Genomic DNA, 27,729 nt, shown 5'->3' on the forward strand with positions numbered 1-27,729 from the left:
AAGCTGGATCAGGCCTACCTGGCCCCAAAGTCCTCTACCTCAGCTACATGGGCTGGGCAGCCCCTGCAAAATCCCATGAAATAATAGGAGGCCAACTTGGCACCCCATAGGGGTGCAGACTCAGGCACAAAGTGGGGGGACCCTCTCAGGGTGACGGTACCATTTTCTCAGGTAGAGTAGAAAACTGCGGGTAAAGATTCCCAGGCACATTTCCAGAGCCTTCTTTCCGATCACATCTCACACATCCCACCTCTGCCCCGGTGTGCCAGGCGATCTGATCACGTCCAGGGGAAGGTCAAGGGGCAGTAGGTCAACCTGAGTGTCCCGCTCACCAAACCAGATGAAGCTGCCTGAGATTTATTTTTTAAAAAGATCAAAATTTCCTAAAATTGTGACTCAGCATCTCTGATGGAGATGCTGAGTCACTAATCTGCATTTTGACTAAGAAAGGTGAGGGCTAATGGCCAGCTTACTGCATTATGTTGATTTTTATTTTACTTTCCAACATAACTTTAGTAAGTCTTACACTGTCGACTAGATAACAATTACTATACTATATCTCCCCTACTAAAGATTGAAAATTATACTCTAGTGGCCTATTAGCTTAGAGTGTTGAAGTCCATTTTTATATTTACATATATATATATTTATATTTATATAGCCTAAGGGAGGCACCACGAACACACTCCCTTCACCCCTCTGTCCTGGAAAAGAACGAATGTCTTCTAAAAAACTCTCCTCCTAATTTGCTCATCAAATTTATTGGTAGCCAGAAAATGTAAACCAGTGATCTGAACACATCCTGGTCCTTGCACATCAGATCCGGGCAGCAATTTCTGGATTCTGCTAAAAATAGAGCTTCCCGGACCCCCTGGTGGTGCAAGGAGTTAAGATACAACCTATGAAGCTATCCACAGCCACTGCAGCACAAGTTCAATGCCCGGCCAGGGAGCTACCCACATGGCGCAGCAGACCTCTCCTGCCTCACCCGCTGCTCCCCTTCACAGTGTTTCAGTTGATCTGCCTGTTCTGTTCCCCACTCTGTCTCTGGTGAATCCTATCATAACCCCCATACCTCTGGCCAACACCCCAGTTCTTGTATGCATAAATAAATCTTTAAAAAAAAAACAGAGCATCCCTGCTGCTCACCCTATTGAACTATTGTTGGGGGGAGAGGGGAGAAGGAAGCACTATTCATTTGTACTGAAATGCAGTGACCCCATTTTAGCTCCTAAACCACGTCGTTTAAAAAAAAAAACAAAATGTATTGTCTCCTTTAAAGCAACCTCAGAATTTTAAAATGCTGAAAGAAGTCATCAAGTTCTCCACTCATGTATATTTTCAAGATACAGATGTAACTACGTGACCCAGTGGGTCTACGACTCCACCAAGGGTTTTCCAAACACTTGTTTCAGCTTCTGTAATGTTATCTGTGGCAGAAGCACAATAGTTGGACTACACAGATGTGGTTACCTATTCTTGCGGCTGCAGTTTTTCAAGTCCTCAACACCAGAGAAATCAAAGGCACACCACCCCCTCTCACTCCCCAGCAGGTGTGGTGAGGAAAGTGCAGGATCTTTAGAGGAAGAAAGTTACTAGATAAATAGTGTGTGGTTTGACAATAACACATTCCATCAGTGTAATCTCTCATTCGGGCACCGGACCAAAGTGTTTCTCTTTTTGTTATTGTTTCTTGCTTCCTTTTTACTGTCCTAAGTTGTGCTTGGCAGGTGCAACCTGGAAGAGGAGAAAAGGGACAAGAAATGCCAATTATGTTTTAAGTTCACGTTCATGCCAACTCTGTGTTCAGGCACTGGGCCAGAGCCCAGTGTGGGTTTTTTCTAAGCCTGAGCTGCTCCTAGTAACTCCCTGTTCTTCCAGCTAGCATAGCACATCAATCTCTGAAAGAAATGAGCTGTAAGGGTCCATTTTTCAAAATATAAAACCATATTTATTAAGACATAATAAAGTTTCCTCATCTATATCTGAAATATGGGAGCATCCGACCATTGTGGGCATAAGTATGGTTTGAAATTCTTTTTCTTTCAAGGATGATTTCTGGTTTGTCAAATATGCTTCAACAGTCATAATATCATGATCTATTGTTCACTAGCTTTTTTCAATCGCTCCAAACATTTGAAAAATACTTTTGTCACTTTCATAGTGGACTACTTTCTGTCATTTTTAGATTCAAACTCTCCTTTTTGGTTGAGCCTATGAATTCTCTTTCACGAATGCTTATTTTGTGCCAATACTTACACTTGTCAACTGTGGTTTCAGCTAAGCAGCAGGAACTGGCTGTCCGGAGAAGCGTGGCAAGTATGGGCTGTGATGCCAGGGTCATATCAGCCTCTGCATGAGACCAATGGGCTTTATCTTGGTTTTGAATTTTTTAGTAATTTTATATTGAGAAGAAAAGATACTAAAATAACATAGTTACATAGTTTCCCTTCAATATAAAGTCTTAATAACCACAGTAAAGTTAGCAAAATCAATAAATTGACCTTGGCACATTCCTGTTAACCACACTGGAGACTTTATTGGGATTTCACCAGTTTTTCCACTGACAACCTTTTCTGTTACTGTCTCTGTTGCTCCAGGATGTTATCCAGGTTCCACATTTCATTTTGTAGTTAGATTCCACTGCCCTTGGTAGTTCCTTTTGCTTTTCTCAGTTTCACTGGGTTCCTATTTTCTTGGGCTTTGTAAACAATTCAAGGATTATCCTATTAGCTTCCAAGATTGTATAGCCTTTGGTCTTCTCGTTTTATCTTCCTAGACTTTAGCGTCCTAATCTTTTCATTCCAAAATTAATCTGCTCTTAGTGGGAACATCAACTTGATGAATGGGTGGCAGTAAAGCAGAACACCTGAGTGCCAGAGTGGCGCTGGCCAGTGTGAGCAAAAACAATTCTGCAAAATCCACACACTGAACAGACTACACTCAACTCAGCTCCCTGGAAATGGACAGCATTCGGTGTTCTCCGGGACACCAAAATTGGAAAATAAAGAGATCATCTCTTTGCTCTACTTTCACATTTTACAAATGATAGTCATATTGCAAAGGAAATGAACAGAAAAATATCATTTGACACCAATTCATAGCATTTATTGACATTTCCATTTAAAATGCTAGGAAAGCTGTATAAATTGTAAACATGGAAACCAAACACTTGCATAAATTATTTCAAAAACTCTACAGCACATTAGAAAACAGTGCAGCTAATTGAAGGGTAGAAACGTAACTGACAAAGAGAAGGGAAGATTCACTTCCTAAATCATATACCCATTCTGAACTTTAAGTGCCTGTTTGAGACCAGCAAACCATGATTGTCAAGTTCAAGTTGCAGTATTGAGGCATCGAGTGGCCTCAACATACTCTGCATATTTTCGTACATTAACACTCATCATCTAGGAATGAGATGCAAGAAGAACATGGGTCTTGACAAAGCAGGAACCAGGTGGGCGTCCCAGAGCAGCTACCTTTCCTGCAAGGGCAATGCTAACCTGGTCTCCATCTCTAAATGGTGGAGGGCAAAGTTGAGAAGAATTTCTACTCCCCTTTTCTGAAACAAGCCCTCTGAAACAAGCTCAGAGCAGTTGAGTACATGGGTGGAGCCTCCTTCTGTCCCCACATCTGCAGGAGGAACAGTACAGGGTGTCTGGCTTGACTCTGACCTGGTACTGTTCCTAACTTCCACTTAGGGAGGTCAGTCATGAGTGCTTGAAAGCTGGTGGGCATGAAAAGGGACCAACCACAAGCTCCAAGATGTCTGGAAAGGTTGTGGCATCAAGGACAGCGAGACCCAGATCACGTAAAACTTCTATCTCTGTCCCATATACCTTTGCACTCTTTACATGTGAAGTGGCCCCAGCACAGAAAAACTTGGAGGAAAAAAGGAAAAGCAAGGAGCCTGCATAATCATCCACTCTGTGGGAAACTGATGTGGACAAAGACATTGCTCCTCCTCTCACTTGCTCGCTGCTTCCTAACTTTGCTACACGTTTAGTAGGCATTTAATATTCTTTTCCTAAATTTCAATGCTCCTGCATGTTCTTAAGATGAAATATCAGGTGCACTTTTACACACACAAGCATGGAATTAGGATTGTACCGAGAAGTTTCAGTTTTCAAGTCTTCTTGGAGACGTGGAGAAAAGAGTCCCTGTTCAAACCATGAAAATTCACCTCCATGAGTATTTTTTTAAAACCTGCAATGTGCACACTCCTTGTCCACTAGGTCACATGCAACCGAGTACATTTTATGAGGATATTACAGCCGTTGCTCATAGACACCCTCTCACCTGTTTGGTGGTTACCTGCTAACAAACTGGGGTAAACGTAAACATGCAGTCCAGGTGGCCATCCCATAAAAAAATGGGTTCTGTGTTCAAATGTCCTATCTGCAGGTATGGAAGTAGACTTCTTCGCACTCTTGCCTGGGACAAATGTGGATAAGCAGGCTCTGGAGACTGGCTTTGGAGACTTGCTGTGGAGGTAGAAATGAAATGGCTAAAACCCAATGGAGCTAAAGTTAGTGCGGGAGTTAAGACTGGAGCTTGCCCTTAACCCCTGCCCCCAGAACTGTAACCACTTCTCCTTCCAACTGACAAATTCATTCGTGTCCAAGAATCTAGTATGAAAGGGAGAGAGAAAGCTTGTTTCATGATGAACTCGTGAATCACTGCAAACGCAGTGGGCATCCGAGTGTCGGCTCTGCCCGCTGGGGCTCTGAGGAGTGGTGAGAGCTGTGGTGAGAGCGCTGACCCTGCACGGGGTCTCAGACGCAGGATCACAGCACCCACAACCTCTCATTTCCACCCAAGCCTCAGGCAACCTGCAGCCTTGCTCTGCGTCACTGGCGCCGTGCCCTGAAAAGCCATGTGCCCCCCAAACCAAAACACAATCTTAAATTAAGTGAAATGTGGCAAAACAGGTGTAGGCAGCCATAAAGAAGTTGAATGTCTTTATTTATAACCCGCTCCGCTCCACAAAGGATTTAATGACTGGTTGCTGAAATCTGCCCAGAGCAACAAGCCCGGACAGAACTTGCATCGTTTTCCTACTTCTCAGGGTCCCCCAGTGGTTCTTGGTCTCCACTCCCTCTCCCGGCTGGTTCTCCTCTTCACAGACCTCCAGAGACCTCGCTATCTTCCCGCTGCATCCACTGCCCAAGCAAGCTCACTGCACCATGCTCTCCGCTGGGGTCATTAGAACTCCCGACACAGTAGATTTAGGGATTTGGTTCGACATCGTAGCAGACCAAGATCAAGTCCATTTCCAGGGATACTTTTACTGTCCTTCTACATCCTTCCCCAGGCCCCCTCGGAGCAAGATCTCATCACTTTCCTGGGCTATTCCCCTCTGTCTTGATTAAAAGTTGTTCTGAAGCTGCCATCACTCCCAGATCCCACAGTTTCCAAATGTGCAACTGCCATTCTTCTGAGCAACTGTGTACTCTCGAGAATTTGTAACCAGTCTGCTGCTCTCCGTCTTCTGTCTGTTAACAGCCATCTGTGTTCTCTGACTTAGATCCTAAGAGCTCAGGGCTGCTGACTTACTCGGTGCCAGGAACAGCAGACAAGCAGGAGCAGCAAGACGCTTAATAAATGCTGTTTGCAAGTGAATGGAGAAGTGAATTTAAAGCAAAGGAGCCTCTGGTCCTACTCTGGTTTCCTCCGTGAGCTCATTCACAGAAATCACAGTCATTCAGAAGGTCTGTTCCAGTCAATCCTACAGGGCATGTTATATCCCACAGGGTTTTGTGCTCCCTCCTCCAGGAATGTTTGCACACACGGCCTCATGTGATTCTCACAATGAGATATGCTGGGAGGTGGGCAGGGGAGGCCTGTTCCTTGGCTGATGGGGAGAATGAGGCTCAGGGACACAGCGAGAGAATGACAAAATAAACTCTGAATGCAATCATTTTCCCAAACAATCAGCTCCAAATGCGTGTTCACTGATGAACTCCAAAGCCACACAGGAGGGATTTTAAAGTAAATCACTTGAGGGGACCCCCTGGTGGCGAAAGGGGTTAAGACACAACCTATGAAGCTACCCGCAGCCACTGCAGCACGAGTTCGATCCCAGGCCAGCCAGGGAGCTACCCACATGGCACAGCAGACCTCCCCTGTCTCTCCGCTGCTCCCCTCAGCAGTGTATTTCAGTCAATCTGCCTGTTCTGTTCCCCACTCTGTCTCTGGTGAATCCTCTCACCCCCACACCTCTGGCCTATACCCCAGTTCTTGTATGTATAAATAAATAAATCTTAAAAAAAAATAAAGTAAATCACTTGAGTTGCATTATCTGATACCCTCCTGGGTGTGGTGGCCTCCACCCCCCCACCAGCCCCTGCCCCCATAGCGAGCCTGTGCTGAGTCTGGGGACAGCCACAAAGGCTGGGACGTGTTCAGAGGAGACAAGCGCACAGTCTGTGCTTTATGACCCATGCCAGCATGCTGGGGAACCCCTGGGTTGCTCACACCACCCCAACCCCACTGGCTATATATTCTATGTCCTCTTTGGTTTTGACACCTGTTTGAAAGGTATGTTGGCTCTAAGGGTAACCAAATGGGTACAATCCTCTTATGCTAATTTGACAGGCATCAACCAACGTCCCTACTGCAGTCAACCCCTTTTAAAACAGACACCCCTTTCTGCAAAGTACAAAGAAGTCACCATTATTAGCACTAGTTGTGCAAACACAATGGTGAACAGAGCAGGAGAGTATGGGTGTGCATTTATTCCATCTGCTGGCACATGACTTGAATTCACTGTTAGGTGCCATAATAAAATTCTGCTTGGATATCTGAAATCCTTACTAACATGTTCAGGAAATCTGGTATTTTTGAGAGATAAGCAAAGAAAATCCTCTACTTTGGAGCAAGTCTGGTTTTGAACCAAGACAGAGAGGTAAGAAATGAAACCCAGAAGGGGCCATGTTCTTGGAAGTCTGTGCAGACCGTGTGAACAGGAGGAGAGAGGTGAACAGGTGCAAACGGCTACGCTTAACTTCCCAGGACCAGCCTCCCCGTATTGTTAGACTCTACATCTGTTTAAAAGGTTCCACTGCGGAGGTGAAGAACCACAGTTCTGGAACCCAACGCTTTGGAAGCCTGGCTTAGCTGTTTCAGGGGCTGTAGAACATGACTCAGATTTTGATTGGTCAGAGCCCCAAATCCTACCCACTTATCTGCCATTTACCTTTGTGAAAAAGGATTCAGAGCAGAAACCTGTTTGCTAACTGTTCTGTGCTTCACCCAGGTACCAGGAGAAAGCGGCCCTTGTTACAAAACTTCACTTTAATTGGGAAGTGGATTAGTGTTGACTTCAGGAGAAAACCTCAGTTGAGCTGACACCCTCCGTGAGACCCAAAGTACCTAAGATGGATTGAACAGTCGCTCAGCAGAGTCGTGCACGAGAAAAATCAGAAATTAAGAGCAATCCTCTGTTCACTCGTGGTCTTAACAGTTCTCCTTCACTTTTCTTGATTCGTTGCAGAAAGGCTGAGCTGAACGCAGCCTCATTTGCAGGTCTCAAATGCAGCAGGGTGTGTCCGGGACTGAAATGACTAGGAATGCGTGAACGACAATTTGGTGGTCCCAGGACTTTTTGGGATTTTTGCTTATGTGAGATTTCTCATCCAAACATCATTGATGAGCCGCTCACCAGCGAAGTGCCAGGATGAGACAGGGCCTCTTGGAAGCCTCGTGGGATGGAACTGGCCTTCATGATGACATGCTGGAACGGGATGCTCTCCGTTGCACGTGCTCCATTAAGAAATGGCAAATACACTTAAGAAAGGAAATCTAAACGTCCATATGTATTTTGAATGACCAAGTAAATATTAAGCTGTTGCCTCCCCCATTTGGGAGGTGTTTTTTTTTTTTTCTTTCTAAAACAAAATGAAACCTTCAACACATTCTTCCACTGAAAAAGCCAAAGTCGCATTTCACAGACATAAAGGTGTAGCACCAGGAGTAGAAGGAAAATGCAGAGGATGGCTTCGTTTGCAACCATCAGGTTCTACAATCTACGTTTTGGTTTCTCACCAGTAGCTTTTAAATCCCCAAACCATCTTAGTACTGTTGTTAATATCACTATTAAAATAAGTTCCTAGGGAGGAAAAGAAGGAAATCAATCAAGCCACTAATAAAATGTCTTCACATCTCTTTTCTCAGAAAACCAAGCAGCGGGCTCATCGTACAAACCAGTCTGACTCTCATGCTCCAGGGACCGCTGGGCCCGGGCATCCGGCCCGGGCATCCCTCCACCATCTACATATTTTCACCTTTTGTTTTTCAAAGGGAACCTGCTCTCAGTCCATTCCTTCGCGTAGATGTGTGGTTTGTCTTGCAGGATGTGCTGCTGGCTTTTGGTCAAAAGGATGTAAATTTTGACTCAACCGAACAAAACTGCCCACTTATCAAAAGCATCGCGCCTCGGGCCTGCTCGGCGGCCGCCGTGCTCCCTCCCGCCGCCCGCGCGGAGGTGCTCCCGGCCCCCGGCCCTGGGCCCTGCGCGCCCCTCGTCTTGCTTCCACGGGAAGCGGATACTTGGCGATTCCGCGCGCCCGGCCCATCAGCTGTGGAAGTTCTGCACCGGGGTCTGTTTCTGGGAGAGCCGGAGCAGCTCCTCGCGGATGGCTTTGATGAGCGACGCCGAGGAGTGGCCGGGCTGGAGGTCCTCCGTGGAGCTGCTGGGGTAGGCGCGCGCCGAGGCCTGCAGGCCCCTGGGCGCGAGGTTCCCCGGGGGCGCGGAGGGCTCCCGGCCTGAAGTCCTTGGCACCTGGAACAGCGGCGACGAGGAATACTCTTGCTGTCCCAGCACGTGCGTCTGAAAAAGACGGCAGATGTCATGGTGCATCCCAGGTTGGGGAGGGGGATCAAATTCAGGTGGGCCGTGGGTGAGGCCAGGGGGACCTCTCACCTCTCCCCACCCCACAAGCCAGCCCCAGGGGGGGCTTGTAAAACCCTGCCGGAGAGGAGGAGTTGTGGAGCGCCTGAGGGATGTGAGTGCAATGTAGAGGCCTTGAGAAAGAAGGAGGCGGCATTTGATCCCATCGCAAAGGCCCGCATCGCCCTGTGCAGAAATGAGAGGCCCAGGAGCCAGGAAGGGGCTTGGAGAGCTGGGAGGGAGGGAGGCTGAGGGTTGGGGTGGGCAGGAAGGTGACAGGAAGAGAGCTGGGAGCTGGAAGAGAGCGGCAGAGACAAAACAGCTGCTCTGGGCAGGGATGGCGCCAGGGAGGCCGTGCAGGTGAGCACACTGGGCAGAGGAGCAGGCAGGGGCGCAGAGGAGCAGGCAGGGGCACAGAGGCATTTTCCATTTTATCTGTGTTTCCATCAAGTGCTCTTTAAATAAACGTTATCTGTATTAAAACATATAATTTTGCTGCTAGCTGCATAGGACAGCTTCATCTGGCATGCATTTGACATGGATCATAATACTTTCCAGTGACTTTTTTCATATTATTTCCATGGAAAAATCTCTTTGCATATAAACATAGATACAAGCACTAAACTTGATTTCATTTACTCTAAGGACGTTTAACCCTAGAATATTTCTGCAGGTCACCACTCGGGCTAGAGCCCCTGGAGGCGCTCTGAAAGGAACACTGGACTTGATGGGAAAAACCAAACTCCTCATGATATTAATTAAGTTGGGCACAGTGCAGGCAAGAAAAGAAAATGTCAGTGAACTGGAAGGGATTCTGAAATCTTAAGTTCAAACAAGTACCTTTTAGGGAAAAATATATTCTAAAGTGAATTTCCTTTCAGTGAATAAAAGCATCCAGTCAGGGAAGAATTCAGTGTTTCTGCTGGAAAGGCATACACGTGCAGTGAATGTGGCAGCGCAACCAACGGAGAGTATCGTTTTGGTTTGTGATTTCAAGTTCATTTGTTTGCCCCCCATGGATGTAAAATTCCTGGGGGGGAAACAAAGGAAAGCAGAAGTGACCTGCGCTCACATCTCTGCTCCAAGGAAGGAACAGGAGATGAGAAGCATCCAAAAGAAAACTCTGAAATGCCCCAGGCCGTGTGTTTACAAGAGCAACAGTGTGCAGTGGTCACCGAGAAAATGGTAGGGACAGAGCCCCACGTGGCACAAACACTGAATGTGAGGTAGATGGTTTTCAGGCTTTTCTGCCCTCCACCATTAGGATTGCCCTGCCTCATAGGGCACCTGCAGGTGTTACACTGCTGTGTGTTTACTTCTGTGGGCCATGGCTCAGAACTGAGATATTGGCCAAGAGACGCAGAGGCAGAAGAGAGGCAGGAGAAAGAAGGCCAGAGAAGCCCAGAGTGAGGACTTGCCGAGGGCTTGAAGGCCTGCCGGCCTCATGGCCCCCTGGCACCCCTGCCTGCCGTGTACCTAGTTGCTGCACTATGTGCAAAAGTTCAATAAAAGCCTGAGAAAGCCACCGAGGGCTCCAGGACTCTCCTTTACCCGTCTGCTCCGATCATAGAAAACCTGCTCTGTCCCTGCCCTGCCACTACGCTGAGCAAGCAGGTTGCTGAGATCACGAATACTTATAGGCGCTGACACCAGAGATGGAGTCCAGATCATTGTCACCTCCACATTCAAATTCCTTACATAAAAGTCAAAGTCACAGAGACTGAAAGCAGAGGGAAGGTGGCCTGGGGCTGGGGGAGAGGGAGGGGAGCCTAGCATGGAATATCCCGAGTTTCATTTTCTAAATGAACTGCAGCGGTGGATGGTGGTGAGCGTGTCATGGCACCAAGTGCAGCCAAAAACAGTTGGTTGTGCCCTGAAAGATGGTAAAGGTGAATTTTCTGTTAGGTGCCTTTTACAGCTAAAAAAAAAAAAATTACAAAATAACAAATGTAAAAGTGACTTTTATTTAGGTGTCTGTCCCAATTTCCTGTAATGATACTGCTTTAATTTTTTTTAAAGGTTATTTTTATAAATTTACTACTTCAAGCCTGAAACCTACCTCTGGAGAGCAAACACCATGCAGAAGCTGAGGCCAGCACTCTCCTCATGCAGGAGAGCACACACACACACTCCAGGGGGCAACAGCCAGGGGAGTCAGAACTTTGACTGATGGGGGTGTTAAAAAGGGACCCCCAGGCCGAAACAGCTCAACGCAGCCATCACCCCAGAGTGTCCAGTGACGGCCACGCGCAGGATACTCACGGCTTCTCTCCGGCCCGCCTCCTCCTCCCCGTAGGAAGGCCAGCCTGGCCCGCCGTACTGGCCGCCTCGGCTTGCTGGGATCTCTACTGGCTGAGCTCCGATTCGGCTGGCAATGCCCACCTGCGTCAGGTGCTGGATCTGGGACCCTGGGGGGCACAGTGAGATGGCCTGGTCAGCCCTTAGAAGATGGCAGGGTTGCCAGGAGGTACCTTTGACAATGACCACCACACTAAGAAACAGGCATTTTGGGTGGTCTCCCTGGTGGTGAAAGGGGTTAAGTTGCAGCACTATGAAGCTATCCACAGCTATTGCAACACAAGTTTGATCCCCGGCCGGCCAGGGAGCTACCCACATGGCACAGCAGACCTCTCCTGTCCTCCCCCTGCTCCCCTCAGCAGTGTATTTCAGTGGATCCACCTGTTCTGTTCCCCACTCTGTCTCTGGTGAATCCTCTCACCCCCTGCACCTCTGGCCTGTACCCCAGGTCTTGTATGCATAAATATTTTTTAAAAAAAGAAAAGAAACAGGTACTTTTCAAACACGACACCAGTTCTCTCCACACAGAAAGACCTTTCCTACAAAAACAGGCGGGAGCTTCTTGGGTCAGGGTGTTTTACCTCCTTTAATACAGAGGCTGATTTGGATGTTTGTATCTCCCCGGCTAGACAATAAAGACGAGAAGAGTCCAAACAGAGGTCCTTCCAGTCATTTCTATAGAGGTTACGACTAAGTTTATTCTTATAATTCAGAAGACAGGAGGCAAAAGGTTTTGAAATGATAAAGAAACAAAAAACTGCCTCCTTTTTGCTCCTGGCTTTGAGATTCACACGGAGCTGAAAGCACTATCTGCTTTCTTAGCAGAGTGCAAGATTATTTGAATTCAGACTTAAAGTGTATTGTCGTTATACTCACATTGTTTCTGCAATTAAGTCACATCACAAATTAAGATCTTAAAGCCACTCACCTAGCCTCATCAGTGACATATACCCTTGGCGCTCAGACATGCTCCTATACTTATACATGCAGTAGCCTCATGTGGCTATGCAGGCCAGGCTTTCAACAACATGTTTTTCTCCCCTGTCAACTGCTGGCATGCGGATGTATCCCATTTAGACTGCAGATTAAGAGGGAGGAGAACATGACATTAAATACTTCACTCCACCTGCTCCCAGGGTCATCAGATTCGCCTGCGAAGCTCGAAGCTCGGCTTGGTCCCACCCAGGGGCAGAGATTTCACAGAGGGAAGGGAGGCCACCCTCTCCTCTTCTCGTCCACGCCTACTCTAGTTCTCTCCTTACCAACTTCCCGAACCAAACACATTTTTGTAAAAAGAAACTGACCGAGGCTTTATGTAGATAAATAGTGAGAACTAAACACTAAGTCAGAAAAACCATCCAGGCCTCAGCGGAGCAAAGCACTTGCTCGGGCACCACTCAGTTCCTGAAGGGTCCTAAGGGCATGAAGTATTCCAGCGATGGGCGGTGCTGCTGGCCTGGGGGCACTGTCCAAGCAAGGCTGCCCAGGACAAAAGCCAACACAGTGATCGCCATCACCTCTAAAGACACAAGGGACTGCAGCAGAGAAAAGCATAGAAACTGGAGGGCTATTGAAACTGTAATTCAGATAAGATTTTGAATCCCATGTTGTTCACTTAACCACACAGCCCAGTTATCCCTGATTTGTGTGGGGACCGCCTCTGAGCCTGGTTTGTTTTCCAGCCCAGCCACTGAGCAGCTGGAACCTAGGCCCTGGCTGCGTGTCCCCTGAGCCTCGTCATTAGCCTCTGAAATGGGGGCTTCAAAATCTACCTTGCAGTGTCAACTCCAAGACTTAAAATAGAGAAAATGGGTCAAGTACCAGACACATAGGAGGCAATCAGGAAACTTGAAATTCCTTTTTCTGGTTCTTTCAGAGCTCTTCATTTTCAATAGCTGCACGATTTACTACTCACTGATGTCCTCATTTAGGGAGCGCACCACTGGTTGTTATGGAGAATAATACACAAAAACACATGTAATTTCTCCCTAATATTTTAGATTTCCTGAGGGGGAGAGCCTACATTCCCAGAAGTGAAATTATGAAGTCATAATTATAATGGTATTAAATAGTAATCAAATATTTTAATTACTAAAATTATTATAATGAAGTGATAGGTCATAATTCCAATTTCTTTCCAAAAGTGCAGCAACCTCCACTCCACTGCAAGTCACAGGACGATGGCCGCTAGTATTAGTGGGCGCTCAGGCAGGCACTATAGAGGGCAGTTTACATTTGTTATCTACTTTAATCATCAAAACAACCATAGGAGCTAAGTACTAATATCCCCACTGTACAGCTGAAGAAACCGGAGGCTAATTTTATTTGCATTCCAACAGGTAATTAAGGGAACATCAGAATGCTAAAAGGGAACAGCAAAATGCTAAAAGAGAAAAGTCATGCCAAAGACTTAAAAGCCTAACAGTGAGGGCCTCCCCAGGTGGCACAGGCGGTTGAGCGCAGCGCTGTGAAGCTGTCCGCAGCCTCTTTAGTGCCAGTTCAATCCCGGCCGGCCTGCGAGGGTCCCACATGGTGCAACAGACCTCTCCAGTCTTGCCCGCAGCTCCCCTCAGCAGTGTATTTCGTCAGTCTGCTTGTTCTGTTCCCAGCTCTGTCTCTGGTGAATTCTCTCACCCTCCCGCGCATCTGGCCTGTACCCCAGTTCTTGTATAAATAAATAAAATAAATCTTTAAAAAAAAAAAAAGTCTAACAGTGAATTAGAAACCCACTTCAGAAATGTGACCTTTCATTTCTGAATTTTCAAGATAAAGAGCAGCAATAGTTACCCATGAGCGAAATAAGATTGTTCTTTGTAATAAGGGCCTGGGATGGCCTCCCCAAGAAGGGTGGAAAGGAGCAGAACACTTCCACATGACCACTGACTGCCCCAGGTCCTCCACTGGTGACTCTGCCCACGTGAGGACACAGCTGGGCTCAGGCAGAGAGTCATGAAAAAATGACAAGAAAATTTAAAAAGATGGTATCACGAAAGGTAGAAAGCAAAAAAAAGAGGGAGGTGAAGCACAGAAGAAAATAGTGATTGTGCCCCTCCAGAAAGGACCATACACAACAAAAATCACCCCTGGTCACCATCCAGCAATTTTCAGAGTCACTTATTACAAGCTAGAAAGCTGCCTTTTAAAAAACACTTCTTTTGAAGACCTACTAAGGGCTCAGAAACAGATCCTTTCAGTTTACAGTAAGAACTGAGAAACCTTGCCCCTGGAAGCGGTGTCCTGTGAATTCCATACGAAGGCTTTGCTCCTGAGACACTGATGCAGGAGCAAATGGTCGGACAAGAGTCCTGGGATCTCAGCCGCTGTCTCCTTTCCCACCTGCCCTACTGCCATCTCCACCAGGGGCCACAGGAAAACAGCTCTCGCAGTGAAAGAGGCTGGAGACTGAGATGCTGACACCTGGCAAGTCTAAAACGTGCCCTGCCAGAATGTAGCCACGAAGCAAGCTAAACTGCCACAGGTACCTGTGGTGCCCCCGACGGGCCGAGGCCGGGCCACCGGTGGCATCTCCTCAGAGTAGATCCCTCGGGCAGTGAACGGGGTCTCGGCAGGTGCCTGTGGCTGCTGGGACTCGGGGGGCACCAGCTCCGAAGACTGCAGCAAACCGGGGCCAAAACCTGGTCTGAAGGCAAAGCACACTCAATCATCAGGCTGACTCCCCCGCTCTGGTGCTTCATTATGCCCACCCTCAGCCCTGCAGGAAAATAAGGTTTCTATATCTCCTGGATTATTATCCATCTCCGCTGCTGGAACACGAGCTCCCTGGCGGCAGGGACTTCCTTGATTGCTCACTGGAGGTCCCCGGCACTAAGGACGGTGCCTGCAACGTGGCTGATACTGAGCAGATCTGTCGGGTGACTGAAGAAATAATCCAGTTACAGACAGAACAGGTGCAGTTCAAGTTCAGGGCCTGTTCGTCTTTAGCCTGACTAACGTGATGGTTCTCAACCTCAGCTACACATTAGCAGTACTGGGGAGTTTCTAAAGACCCCAATGTCCATGCTGCACCCCACCAATGAAAACAGATCTCTAGAGTGGGACCCCAATATTGGCTGTTTTCAAAGACCCTTTAAATATCTTGAGTTAGGTTCATTCTGATTTTGTTTCCAATGTATTTTAAGTAACATCTTTGACTTTTAAATCTGTCTATTGCTCATAAACAGAAACAAAACAGATTTTTGAAAAGTGACCTTGTATTCAGCTACCTTGTATTTTAGCAATCTTGATAAATTCCCTTAATTCTAACAATTTATGTGTTGACATGTTTGGATTTTCTTTTTGTTTTGTTTTCGGAGGTGATGGATATGTTCATTACCTTACTTATGGTTATGGTAGCACAGGCATATGCAAATGCCCAAACTCACCAATTATATATATTAAACATGTATAGAGGCTTTTTTTTTAATATAGAAAGCTGGTTTTTGGTGTGCTTTTAAATTGAGGTAACACTGGTTTAGAACACAGCACACAGCATAGGATTTAGGGAAACAGAGTCACACCTCAGATGTATGGTGCCACACCACCCCCACCATCAAAGCACCCAGATCCTTTACCCAAGGCCACTGTGCCCTCTCCCTGCTTTCTCCCCACCCCTCGCACACCCCCCTCCAGCAGTCCAATTCTACAGGGTTTGCTTCAATTTAATTTTAGTTTTGCTACTACAAAATTATATCATTTGCAAATAATAACAGTATTATTTCTTACACTGAATCCCTTAATCTTTCTGTTTCTTTTTCTCGCCTATTACATTGGCTAAGACCTCCAGGGCATCGCTGAATAGAAGTAATGCAAGCTGCTTTGTCTTGCTCCTATTCTCAGAAGGAAAACTGTTAACATTTCACCAACAAGTAATATTTGCCAAAAGACCTTTTTATGTCAGATGAGTGAAGTTTGCTTCTCTTCTTTGCTAAGATTTTTTACGATGAATGAATGTTGAATTTTATTAAATGCTGTATATTTTATTCTCCCCAAAGCCATAACAGTGATTGATTTTTAAATGTTTAAATGTAAACACTTAAAATTGGAATAAATCCAATTTGGTTGTGTGTCATACCTTTTGGTATATAGGCTCATGTTTACTTTTCAATTTTTCTTTCTTTTCTTGCCTTGGTATCAAGGCTATACTGGTCTCCTAAGATAGTAAGTATGGGGGGAGGTGCAGAGGGAGGGGGTCACTTTTCATATTCTTTATAAGAATTCTTATAACATCGGGCCTCCCCAGTGGCACAGGGGGTTGAGTGTCGCACTGTGAGGCTGTCCGCAGCCTCTGCAGCATGGGTTCGATTCCCAGCTGGGCAGGGAGAAACCCACATGGCACAGCAGACCTCTTCTGCCTCGCCCGCTGCTCCCCTCAGCACTGTCTTCGATCTCTCTGCCTGTTCTGCTCCCCACTCTGTCTCTGGTGAATTCTCTCACCCTCCCGCGCCTCTGACTGTATCCCAGTTCTTGTATAAATAAATAAATCTTTAAAAAAAAAGACTAAAAAAAAAAAGAAACAACAAAAAAAGAATTCTTACAACATTAACACCTTTGCTTCCTTCAGTGTTTGGTAAAATTTACTGTTGAAGTCACCTGGCTCTGGAGTTTTCTTTGCAGGAGGAATTTTAATAATTATTTCAGTTTCTTTAAGAGTTGTGTGCCTTACCTTGGCAAAGGGCCTGATGGGGGAGTCATCCCATAGTCTTCATATCTCTGGAAGGAATTCAAAAGAAGTTGAAGATTAACATTCAATACTTATTATAAAGTGACAACAGCAAGCTTATAAATTTGGTTTGCAGGATCCATTTTCAGAAGAATTATTTTCTCATAAAAAGTGAGCATGCTGTTGGGGCACTCTGCCATCAAATAATGCCAGAAGGCTCAGCTCAGGGAACTGGACTACCAGACTTTTAAAAATACACAACTAATGTCCAGATGTTTTTTCTGTAAAAGTATGAATGACAGGCAAGTTTTCTAGGCCTACTCCTTCCTGCTGGCTCCTTCTCTACAAATCTGTTTCTTCTGCTAAAAAGGCAACCTTGGCAGCACATTCAGCACAAGTGGCTCATCACAGGGACCTCGAGGGCCAGCAGGGCAGCAACTCAATGCAGTCAACCTAAACTAGCCGATGCTGTAAGTTGTTACAGAATATGGTAGAAGGAGAAAGAATACAAGGAGAACCAGAAGTGAGAGGGAGACTTAAAGATGAAGTGAGCACCTTCAGTTTCTGATAACTTTATGGTCCCAAGGAGACCCAGCCACACTGTCTGCGCTGATGTTCCATAAAGTGTCCTTGCACCTTTCTTTTTTTCCTAAAGATTTATTTTATTTAATTATGCATATAAAAGCTGGGGTGTAAGCCAGATGTGCAAGGGAGGGGAGAGGATTCACCAGAGACAGGGTAGGGAGCAGAACAGGCAGATCTAATGAAATACACTGCTGAGGGGAGCAGCAGGCCAGACAGGAGAGGTCTGCTGCACCATGTGGGTCAGCTCCCCGGCCAGGGATCAAACTCATGCTGCAGTGGCTGCTGATGGCTTCATAGAGCTGAGACTTAACCCCTTGTGCCACCAGGGAGGCCCTCCCTGCACCTTTCAATCAACTCTTTCAGCTCGAGTAAATCTGAGCTAACCAGGTGCTCACTGACTAGAACAATCTGGCCCCAGACTTAAAGAAACCTTATCTGTGTTGCACGCCTCTTGAAACCAACATATCCTTAACCCTAACGTATCCTTAACCCTAACTGCTAGTCCAACATTTCTTTCCAACAACTGTGCATCATTACGCTGGGATCAGATATGTTAGAAGAGTGACTGGGTGCTGCCATCCAACTCCAGCAGCCTGAGCCAACCGCTGTCCAGGCTCAGGAGCACAACGGCCTGTTCTTGAGTCAGCCTTGCTTCTGGACTTGCTCTAGCTTTCCATCTTTTAAGATGCAATTTACTAAGTTAGTATTTGGTGGTAAGCACTGTATGATCACCAACTTGGACACATGGTAACATTTACACAGTGTTTGGTATTTCAATTCTGTTTTGGAGAAGAAAGTAACTCACAAAGAAGTTAATTTCCTCCTAAATTTAACTTCAAAGTCCATGCTTTCAACCACTTCACTGAGCTGCCCAAGGTGCCCACACTAGACTTTCCCCTCAAATAAATCTCTACTTTATGAGGGGGAAGGAGAGGATCAGGATCAAACAGATAGTCCAAGGCATTCAGTGTTCCTGGGTCTTTTTCCTTATGCCAAGAAGGATCCAGTGATCTCCATTCCCACTGAGGTCAGGAGGGATTAGACATGACACCAAGTTCAAATTACTTCACCTTCTGACCCTCTAAGGCAAAATAAGCCAAAGGGGATTATGGAAGAAGGGAGGAATAGAAGCAAAGGAAGTTTCAGTTCTTTCCCCAAATAATTAAAAGGAAATATGAGATGGATAGAGATTCTTCATAGCAAGATGGGCAAGACCCACCATAGCAATCCCTGTATTTCATGGCAAGTGTGGAGCTTTTAAACATATGCCTGCAAATAAAAAAAGATCAAGGCTGAACAATTTACCTCTCAGATTTCAGGAGGTCTAATAAGTGATCAACTTAAAGGAAAACAGTAAAGATAGCTGTCTACTCTATCTGTTTTAATATTGCAGGCTGGGCATTTCAATTCTATTGCAATCAGAGAAAAGCTATTACTTTCTAAACATCTCATGCTCCAGTGAAAAGGTTTTTTAAAAGCTGCAGAAAGAATGGGTGGCATTAACTTTAAATGAGTCATACCTATAATAAAGCTTGCATAATAAAATAGAATTTTACAATTTCAACCAGCTAAGTCAATAAAAAAACCCATTTTAATGCATTCTTCTTTCTATTTATAAAACAGGCCAACAGGACAAGTCAAATGGTTGGTGGAGTCTGGGAGGGTTCTAAGGCAACCACACATAGGTCTGCTTATAAAATGTCTTGGTTCAGGTATCCTCACTTGCCATTTGGGGGACTACTCCAGAGTGGTCATCTTTACTCAGGGAGGCAGAAATACCATCCATCAAATGGCCTGGATCATCAGTGCATAAACGACAGTCTTACCCATGCTAAAAAAAAAAAAAGGGGGTAGAGGGAAGCAAAATGCCATCAGTTGGTAAACAAAGGTTCATGAGTAACTGCAGGCATGTTGGAATCTACATTCCAGTGGTTTTTACTGTAGTCAGAAGAGGCAAATAAAGGGTGATCAGGTTCTTCCTGGCCACAAACAATAACTGTACAACCAATATATAAAGATGCCAAGAAATACATTGAATATGGGGCCTCCCTGGTGGCACAGGGATTAAAGACACAGCGCTATCAAGCTATCGTCAGCCACTGCAGCATGAGTTCAATCCCTGGTCGGCCAGGGAGGTGACCCACATGGCACAGCAGACCTCTCCTATGTCACCCACTGCTCCCCTTCACAGTGTATTTCAGTAGATCCACCTGTTCTGCTCCCCACTCTTTCTGTTGAATCCTCTCACCCCCTGCACCTCTGGACTACACCCCAGTTCTTGCATGCATAAATAAATAAATCTTTAAAAAAATATATTGAATATGTATCGATACAGTCAATGATGCTGATTTTCCACTAGATTAAACTATTTGCACTGCTACTGTTCTCATCTAAATACATCAAAAGTCCAGAATGCAAAAGTCACTGAAAACAGTATTTATAAAAATCTCATGATGGTTTGAGTTCTTGATTAAAATGATGGATTAAAGTCATCATCAAGAAATTGTTTATTTCCAGCACCCATGTGCAAATAATTAAAATCTGTCAAAAATTACTACTAAAATTTGTTAGCAGAAACCAAACAAGAAAGAGATAGAATCATACTATATTCTAAGAAAAGTGGTGGCCAAGAAGGAACAAAATATTCTCCCAGTATGATGTGGCTCCTATTTAGTAAGAAAAGCAATTTTTTTTAAGTTCAAAGATAAGATGGCAAAACAATCTTAGAATGAACTTAAGTGGGAGATCACAGAACTGTGAAATTAATTTGAGGACCAAAACAATGCCATTATGATTCTAAGAAATCAACTAGCAGGGAAAGAAACAGATATGATTGAAAATTAAATCACTGTCACAGAGAGAAGACTCACAAGAATTATAATGAATCAAGGCAGATAAAAAGAACAGAGTAGCTAAGGCAATTAGAGGTAAAGCAATAGATACAGAAAACAAAGAGGAGCTTACATAAAAATAATTGGAATCTTCAACTCCAATAAAGAGAACAGTGTAAGAAAGCTATTTCAGAGATAACATGAAACTTTCCTCAAAAGAAATGAAAGCGCTGAATCTGAAATTAAAAATGGACATTTATGATTCAGGAAGGGAAGATGATCCAGAAAAACAGGTTGGGTACCAGGAGTTATTTCTGCTTGCTAGCAGAGCACATGCCCTCAGGCAGGAGGAAGATGAGATGGCCACAGATTTCTCCACAGAACAATTCAAGGAGCAGAGAGAAGTAGCAAATGGATGCCAGAGTGAACAAGGTCAGGTCAGAAAGTGAGGTGAGAACTCTCCCTTTGGGAAACTCAAGACAAAGTTGAGAGGCTACGGGTAGGTCATCCTCTTCATTCAAAATCCTATTACACACAGGATGCTCTACTTACTGTGTAGCCTCCCAGCTCCTGGGCCTGTTCAACATCAGGCCCTGACACCCTACATTCAAGACAGAGGCAGGGAGGTAACTAGGAAGTTCTTAAGAATAATCTAATGGTACATATACACCGTGGAATATTACTCAGCATTCAAAAAAGATAAACACATGCAATTTGCAGCAACATGGATGGCGCTGGAAGGGATCATGCTCAGCGAAATAAGCCAGAAAGAAAAAGAAAAATACCAGATGGTCTCCCTCATAGCAGGAATCTAGAAAACTTAAATAAGGGACCAGGAAAAAGAATAACTATAAGAAAGAAAATATCAAAATCAACAAATAACTATGAACCAGAGACACTCTACGGGGGTTGGGGGGTGGGGGTGGGAAAAGGAGGGCTTGGGGTAAAAATAAAGGGGTTGTAATTGTATGGAGAATATAAGAATAAAATTTAAATTAGAAAAAAGAAAGAGTACAAAATATAGATGTACAAAGGCAAAAAAAAAAAAAAAAGAATAATCTAGGTGAGTGGGGACAGTGAATGCAAGCAGCATAATGCAGTAGATGGAGAGCAGAATCAAGAAGGTCTGCTTAACTCACCCCAGCTTCCTAGACTTCCTCTGTCCATGACTATTTCAACTGCATCCTCTAACCTGCAGGTCTCCTGCCCATTAGCTCTTTCATTACATTTGCCTGGTAAAGCCCCAGTCCTGGATCAATCCAACTGCCTGTTTTCTCCTTGCCTATACCTGAGTATCTGAGCGCTGATGTATAACTACAGAACTTTAATTGTGCCACTTTAATTCTATGATAGTCAGTCTTAACAAGGGTCTCGGTGCTGCACGGTAATTATTCCTGTGTCCTAATCTGTTTTCTTTCATTCTCCGTAAGTATTTCAAATATCGACTCTCCCTCAACCCTCTTGCTTGGTCACACTTCTTCCCAAATTCTCAACAAATACAGTTGCTGACTGGTTCTCAACTACAACCCTGGCTGTATCTGCAGCCATCTGTTCCTTCCTATTATATTGGAAGAAATATATCCCCTTATTTCTAAGAATTATTCCTCCATCTGTACTCTGGACTCCTTTCCGTGTCATCAAACCTTCTGTATTAGTTCAATTCATCAACAACGAACACCCCAAAGCCATGCTGATTCCTTTTCTCATCTCCATTCACTGCATTCACCAGTTGGGCCCACCAATACCTCGCCCCAAGATTATGACAATAACTTCCTAACTGTCTCCCTGTCTCTGGTCTTGCACAGTGACAATCCTAACAGGAGAGCAAGCTTGAAAAAAGGCACATCTAGTTACATCTCAAGTCGGCTCAGCATCTTTCAGTGTCTAGATTTTGCCTTCAAGAGGAGGTCTAGGCTCCACATCTATCGGCTTCTTGCCTTCCCGCACCTGCCTCATGTCTTACCGCTTTTACTTCCAGCCAGATATCAGTCAGCCAAAATGAATCTCATTGTTAAGAATACACATTAGGGGGCCTCCCTGGTGGTGCCAAGGGTTAAGCACCGCACTATGAAGCAATCTGCAGACTCTGCAGCACGAGTTCCATCCCAGCCGGCCAGGGAGAAACCCATTGGCGCAGCAGACCTCTCCTGTCTCGCCCGCTGCTCCCCTCAGCAGTATATTTCATCAGTCTGCCTGTTCTGTTCCCCACTTCTGTCTCTGGTGAGTTCTGTCACACACCCCCATCTCTGGCCTGTACCCCAGCTCTTATATGCATAAATAAATAAATATTAAAAAAAAAAGAATACACATCAGGGGAGTACTATTCTACTGCATGAATATATAATCTATTACTAAGCTCACACTTTGAAAATTCAAATCAACTTCAGAGAGAAAAGTCATATGAACAAATGTTTATTATCACCTGATTTCACCACACTTAATATGGGTTAAAAAAAAATCAGAGGAACTCAATACAAACCCTCCTTGAAAAAGAAATTTAAACTGTGACCTATTCACTTCTCTCCAAGCCGTCTTTTAAGTGCAATCATTTCATCTAACATTGGCATAAAACAATATTTAATGACTTCCCTGAGTTTTCCTTCTCCTTATCTTGAGAAAAGACACAATTGAAAGGACTGAACATTAAAAAACGAGGATCATAAAAGGTAAATGCAATGCGGAAATGTCAAGATGGAAACCTACTACATGAAAACGGCCATCCTTGCCCGCTTGGGGCATAGCTGCCCCCACCCCCAGAGCCCCGGGCCCCACGCAGTCCCAGGAGGGCCCAGAGAGGCTGGACGACTTGGGTACATTCTAGGCTGCACCTTTGATGGAGACACGATGAGAATGAGAATCTGCTGAGTTACGCCCCCTCCATGTCATGACATCGTGAGGAACCGAGGCACTTCCCCAAACCACCTCCACACCCCTCAACCAACAGAGCTGCAGGAAAGGATTCTTCCAACTCTGAGAATGAGCTCAGGGGAAGAGAATGAAAACCAAGACCCACTACCAAGCTTTAGTTCTTGTCAGACACAACCAAAGCATCACAGCCATTGTGAAAGCGAGGCCACCTGGCAAGAACATTCCTACACCTTACCCACGAGAGAATTCTAGAAGGCCTGTACTTACGCTGCAGGCGTTGTTGGCCGTCTGTGCTGGGCTGTAGAAGGACCCCCACTGGGTGGCTCGCCTCTCTTCCCGGGATGGGGTGCTGCTGGCGGGCAGCCCGGCCAGGCCCCCGGGGCCTGCAGCCGGGGTGCTGGAGGGTTGGCTGCTGGGGGCCACCAGGGCAAACGCGTCATCCAGGAGGGAGTGCATGGTCTGGCGCGCCTCCTCAATGGACGGCTGGGGCGGGATGTACTGGGGGGCCGGGAAGGGCAGGCCCGGGTATCGCCCCAGCTCTGCCGAGGATGGCGTCTGCGCATCGGCCGGGAGGTCAGGGTCGGACTGCAGGGGGACAAGCGAGGAAAGGAGAGTCAGACACAAGTTTCTACAGTGACCCAGAAGCAAAACTTGAGGGCATAAATGGAATTTAACAATTTTCACAGACACTGAGGAAAAGGTTGATGGTGAGAACGAGCTTTGTATTTCATGGGGGGAAATGCTTGAGTCCAGACAAAGGAAGAAGGAAAATATTCCATAATCATTTATATGGCAAAACTCAGTCATCAACTCCCTAACCTGCATTTCAGTACCTGGAAATATGCATTTCTTATCGAAAGCCCTAAGCAGCAACAAAAACAGCCCTCAAAATTTATATAATAAAACACCTCTCCACTTTCCATAGACATGGAGACCCAGAACTACAGCAGCCTATGGACGCTGAACAGCAAGAGAGAAGGCCCTATACCCTATATACTACCACATGCTGCACTGGGACTACACAAGCTAGTACATGCCACACACAAGCAATGACTATGTGCCACATGTGAAGCGACATGGCATATAGGCTACTACATGCCACATGCAACTACACTCTGCACATGTTACTGCACACTACATGTGCTCCTACAACCACGCATGCCACTACACAGTGCATGCAATTACATGCTGCCCTGTTGCTACATAGTTGTGCTGCTACATACTACATGCTACATGTCCTACTACATGCCACGGTGCTAGTTTGCAGCATGTGTGCCGCTATATGCCACACATGCTAAGACACACCACACCTGTTGATACATACTACACTGCCATTACATGTGGCACAAGCTTCCATACATGCTGCTTACATATCACAGTGTAACTACATGTTATTGCATGCTGCTATGGCATACCACACATAGCACTAAATCCCACATGTGTTACTACAGGCTACATGCACAAGACATGTTACGTGTGATATTGTGTGTGGTATGTGCTACAAGGCACCAATGTGGTACTACATGCTATGCACACAGACTACACTCTATACATGCTTTTGCATGGTGTATGTGCTACTACACATTACACATGTCACCACACAAGTCTACAGGCTACTACATATAAACAGCAACCAGCCCATCAACCATTTTTTTTGGTCCACACAGTCTTTAAAAAGTTATTTTTTAATCTGACAATGTCATATCGAAATTCAGGTTTCTGGATTCTCTTGGCAGAAACCAAAGCTCTGGCCCCACACAAATAGCCAGCGGAGAGAGGCTGCCCAGAGATGGAGGGTGGGAGGCGCTCTCCCCCTCACCAGAGTTCCTGCTCCCCAGCCTCACGCTGGGCCCTGTCCATCTGCTTCCAAAGTGTGCGCATGCTGGTCATGCTGTGCTGACAGACACGCGTCCAGAGGGATTCTCAGTAAGGACCTGGGCTCCCAAAGGCGTCTCTGATTTACGACCCAGAACTGGAAGGACCCCGTGCACCCTTCATCGGGAATGGAGTTTAGCAAACACACAGGCCCCTCTCCAGTGCCTGGCCGCCCGAGGAGGAGGTAAGGAAGACTGCACTCAGCAGTGCCCCGCCGACGTCACGTGCATGTCAAGCAAGAGCGTGTCTGGAAAAGCATCCCAAGGCCAGGGAGGGGGTCATTCCAGAGGCAATGCTCCCCTGGTGCTCCCATGGGGCCTCTGGCATCTGGCTTCTACTGCGAGAAAGTGAGCGGTGTGGCCTCATAAAGAAGCCACAAGTCTAGAATCTTCCATACAGCGGGAGGAAGTCCCCAGGAGCTGCCGTCACCTCCCCAGGGCACGCTTAGTGCTTAGAATCCTACGGGCTATAGGAAAAAAGCAAGGAGGAGGGTGGCCTATGCCCGCATGAGAGAGGCCTGATTAGGAAAATGACGGAGAGAGGCAGGGAAAGATGGCTTTCCCTGCACAAGACGGGCCAGCAATGATGATGGAAGGCAAAGTACTGAAAGAGAGAGCAGGGAGGGGGGCGGGAAGGGCTCTCCTGCAGATTCCTTCGAGAGCATGAGCCCAGGCTGGAGACAATTAGGGAGGAAAAGGATGTTCCCCCTTCCTCTGTTCCTCAGGTTCACGCAACGGGGTCTAGAAGTCCCTGTGTGAGACAACAACAAAAGCTCCAGGTGACTGCCCTGGGCAGCGCTGCTCAGATCCAGCCAAAAGCCACACAGGCACCCACAAGAGCCCAGCAAAAGTAGCACCAGAGCGCCCTCTGCTGTGGGAACTGCTCAAGGCTCCTCCACTCAGGAAATCTCTGATTCTGTCTGGAGGCACAGAGCAGGCTCTCTGCAGCCCCCCAGCACTCCAGGATCACCCCAGTCCTCAGGAGCAGGTGATGAGGTGCCACCAGTCTTTAGCACACTAGAACCAGTAAGTGCCCAAGGAAAAGGCTGGTTCCTAAGCATCCCAGGATGCAATTATCTTCAGCCCCAGTCAGCCCAGCAGGTGGAGGGTGTGTGCTTAGCGACTTCCAGTGTCAGTTGCCTGTGAACTTAGGGGACAAAACACAAAACTGAAACAAGAGACGGTCGGCCGTGTATGTCCAGGCTGAAGTCATATCATGTCATCACACTCCTCTGCCATGGCAGGGCCTCGGCCCATCTCTCCTGAACAAGGACTGCTCTGTGAGTGTGTGTCCAGCAGCAGGAAGGGCCTCCTGCAGCAAGACAGGCTGTGTCCAGCATAGGCCGCGGGCATGTGCTGTGGAGGAGGCTCCTCTCTCTGTCTCGGGGTGTCTTTGTGTCGGCATTTCTCACAGCCCCTCGGGGAGACTGGCCCTTTCTTCCCTACTCAATGGAGCCTGTGTGTGTCTATCAATGCCTGCCTTCAACATTTCAAGCAACTCTGTGGCTCTTTCAGTTAGAAAAAAAAAAAAGTTTTGTTCCCTATTTCTTGATTTCCAGTAAGCTCTTTTTCCCATTAGAGTAGAAAACAAATATATCAGTAAATGTAGCATCTTCTTAGTGCTCAGGAGCAGAAGGGAGGGGCAAATCCCTAATATCCCTCCTATCACCAAGAAACCCAAACAACTCTCTGATGAGGGGAGAAGAAAAAAACTTCTGGACATTTCTCTGTGTTCCAAAGAATTTCAAGAAGAGCCCATGATAGGGCCTGGCAGGACAGGGCTTGCGCAGAGAAAGGAGAGGCACAGACTGTCTCCAGAGGGCTCACCCAGCGGCCCCTGGTTCCAATGACTGGGTCTCCCCTCCAAGGGATGGCCTGGGTCTCCCCTCCAAGGGGCAGCCTGGGTCTCCCCTCCAAGGCCCCAGGCCCTGCCTCGCTGCCTAGCCAGAAGGCACCCAGCCTGCTCCTTCACTCTCTAAGAACCACCTAAGACCGACCCTAGAGGCACCGTGGTCAGCACGCACCGGACAGCCAATGTAGGCAGAGTTGTGGACGCCGGGGGGCCTCTTGTAGGTGCCATCGCTGTCAGTGGTGATGAGTCTGTCCTTCTCAGCATCGCCCGGGCAGCCGTTGACCTGGTGCTTGCGGCGCGGCTTTGGAGAACGTTTTATCCGTGAGCTGCCAGGAAAAAAAAAGAGATTATCCCCAAAGGAAACGTGCCTTCCTGACACTGGCTTATCTGCGCAACACCAAGGCCGCTCCGCGCGCCCAGGACGCGCCGGCCACCGCAGTGACCACCCCGCCACGGGGGCGCAACAGCGATACTTGGTGCGCTCCGGGGAGTCACCGGCCACCTGTGCACACGGAGGGAAAACTGAGGGCTGCTGGCCAGAGACACCGCGACCAAGCAGCATGAACAGGACTCACAGGCGGCAGTGAACAAGCATGACATTAGCTGGCTAATCTGACACGCAGGAAGGGGCGAGGTCACCGCCCGGGGTGAGCAAGCCCAGGGACTCCATGGCGGGTGAGAGCGCACGGAGGCAGCAGGGCGAGGAGCCAGGAAGGCTGAATTCCAGGGGGCAGGTTAAATAACCCCAGGGGCCCTATTCTGGGGCCACGGCGAGAGAGGGTGGGGCGAGGGACGCAGCCCTTGCAAACACAGGTGACCCCAGCAGCCCCAAAGCCGACCCAGTACCGGCCACTGGCTGGTCCAGAACA

At 46.7% G+C, this 27,729-nt stretch overlaps 1 protein-coding gene across 1 annotated transcript in view; it reads right to left on the reverse strand.

Annotated features, from left to right (window-relative positions):
• Nucleotides 1-8,578: 8,578 nt before the first annotated feature.
• The window catches only part of KIAA1549, a gene marked incomplete at its 3' end in the record, with an annotated part of 109,533 nt that continues 90,382 nt past the window's right edge, over nt 8,579-27,729 (reverse strand). The window contains exons 15-20 of the mRNA XM_084229722.1: nt 27,033-27,186; nt 23,402-23,719; nt 16,854-16,900; nt 14,674-14,831; nt 11,156-11,301; nt 8,579-8,833 (exon numbers count right to left, since the gene is read on the reverse strand). Of these exons, the coding sequence (XP_084085848.1) occupies nt 8,579-8,833; nt 11,156-11,301; nt 14,674-14,831; nt 16,854-16,900; nt 23,402-23,719; nt 27,033-27,186 (1,078 nt within the window). The remainder of the gene's footprint in view (nt 8,834-11,155; nt 11,302-14,673; nt 14,832-16,853; nt 16,901-23,401; nt 23,720-27,032; nt 27,187-27,729) is intronic.

Source organism: Talpa europaea, assembly GCF_964194135.1.
Source record: "Talpa europaea genome assembly, chromosome: 3".
NCBI classification, from domain to species: Eukaryota; Metazoa; Chordata; class Mammalia; order Eulipotyphla; family Talpidae; genus Talpa; species Talpa europaea.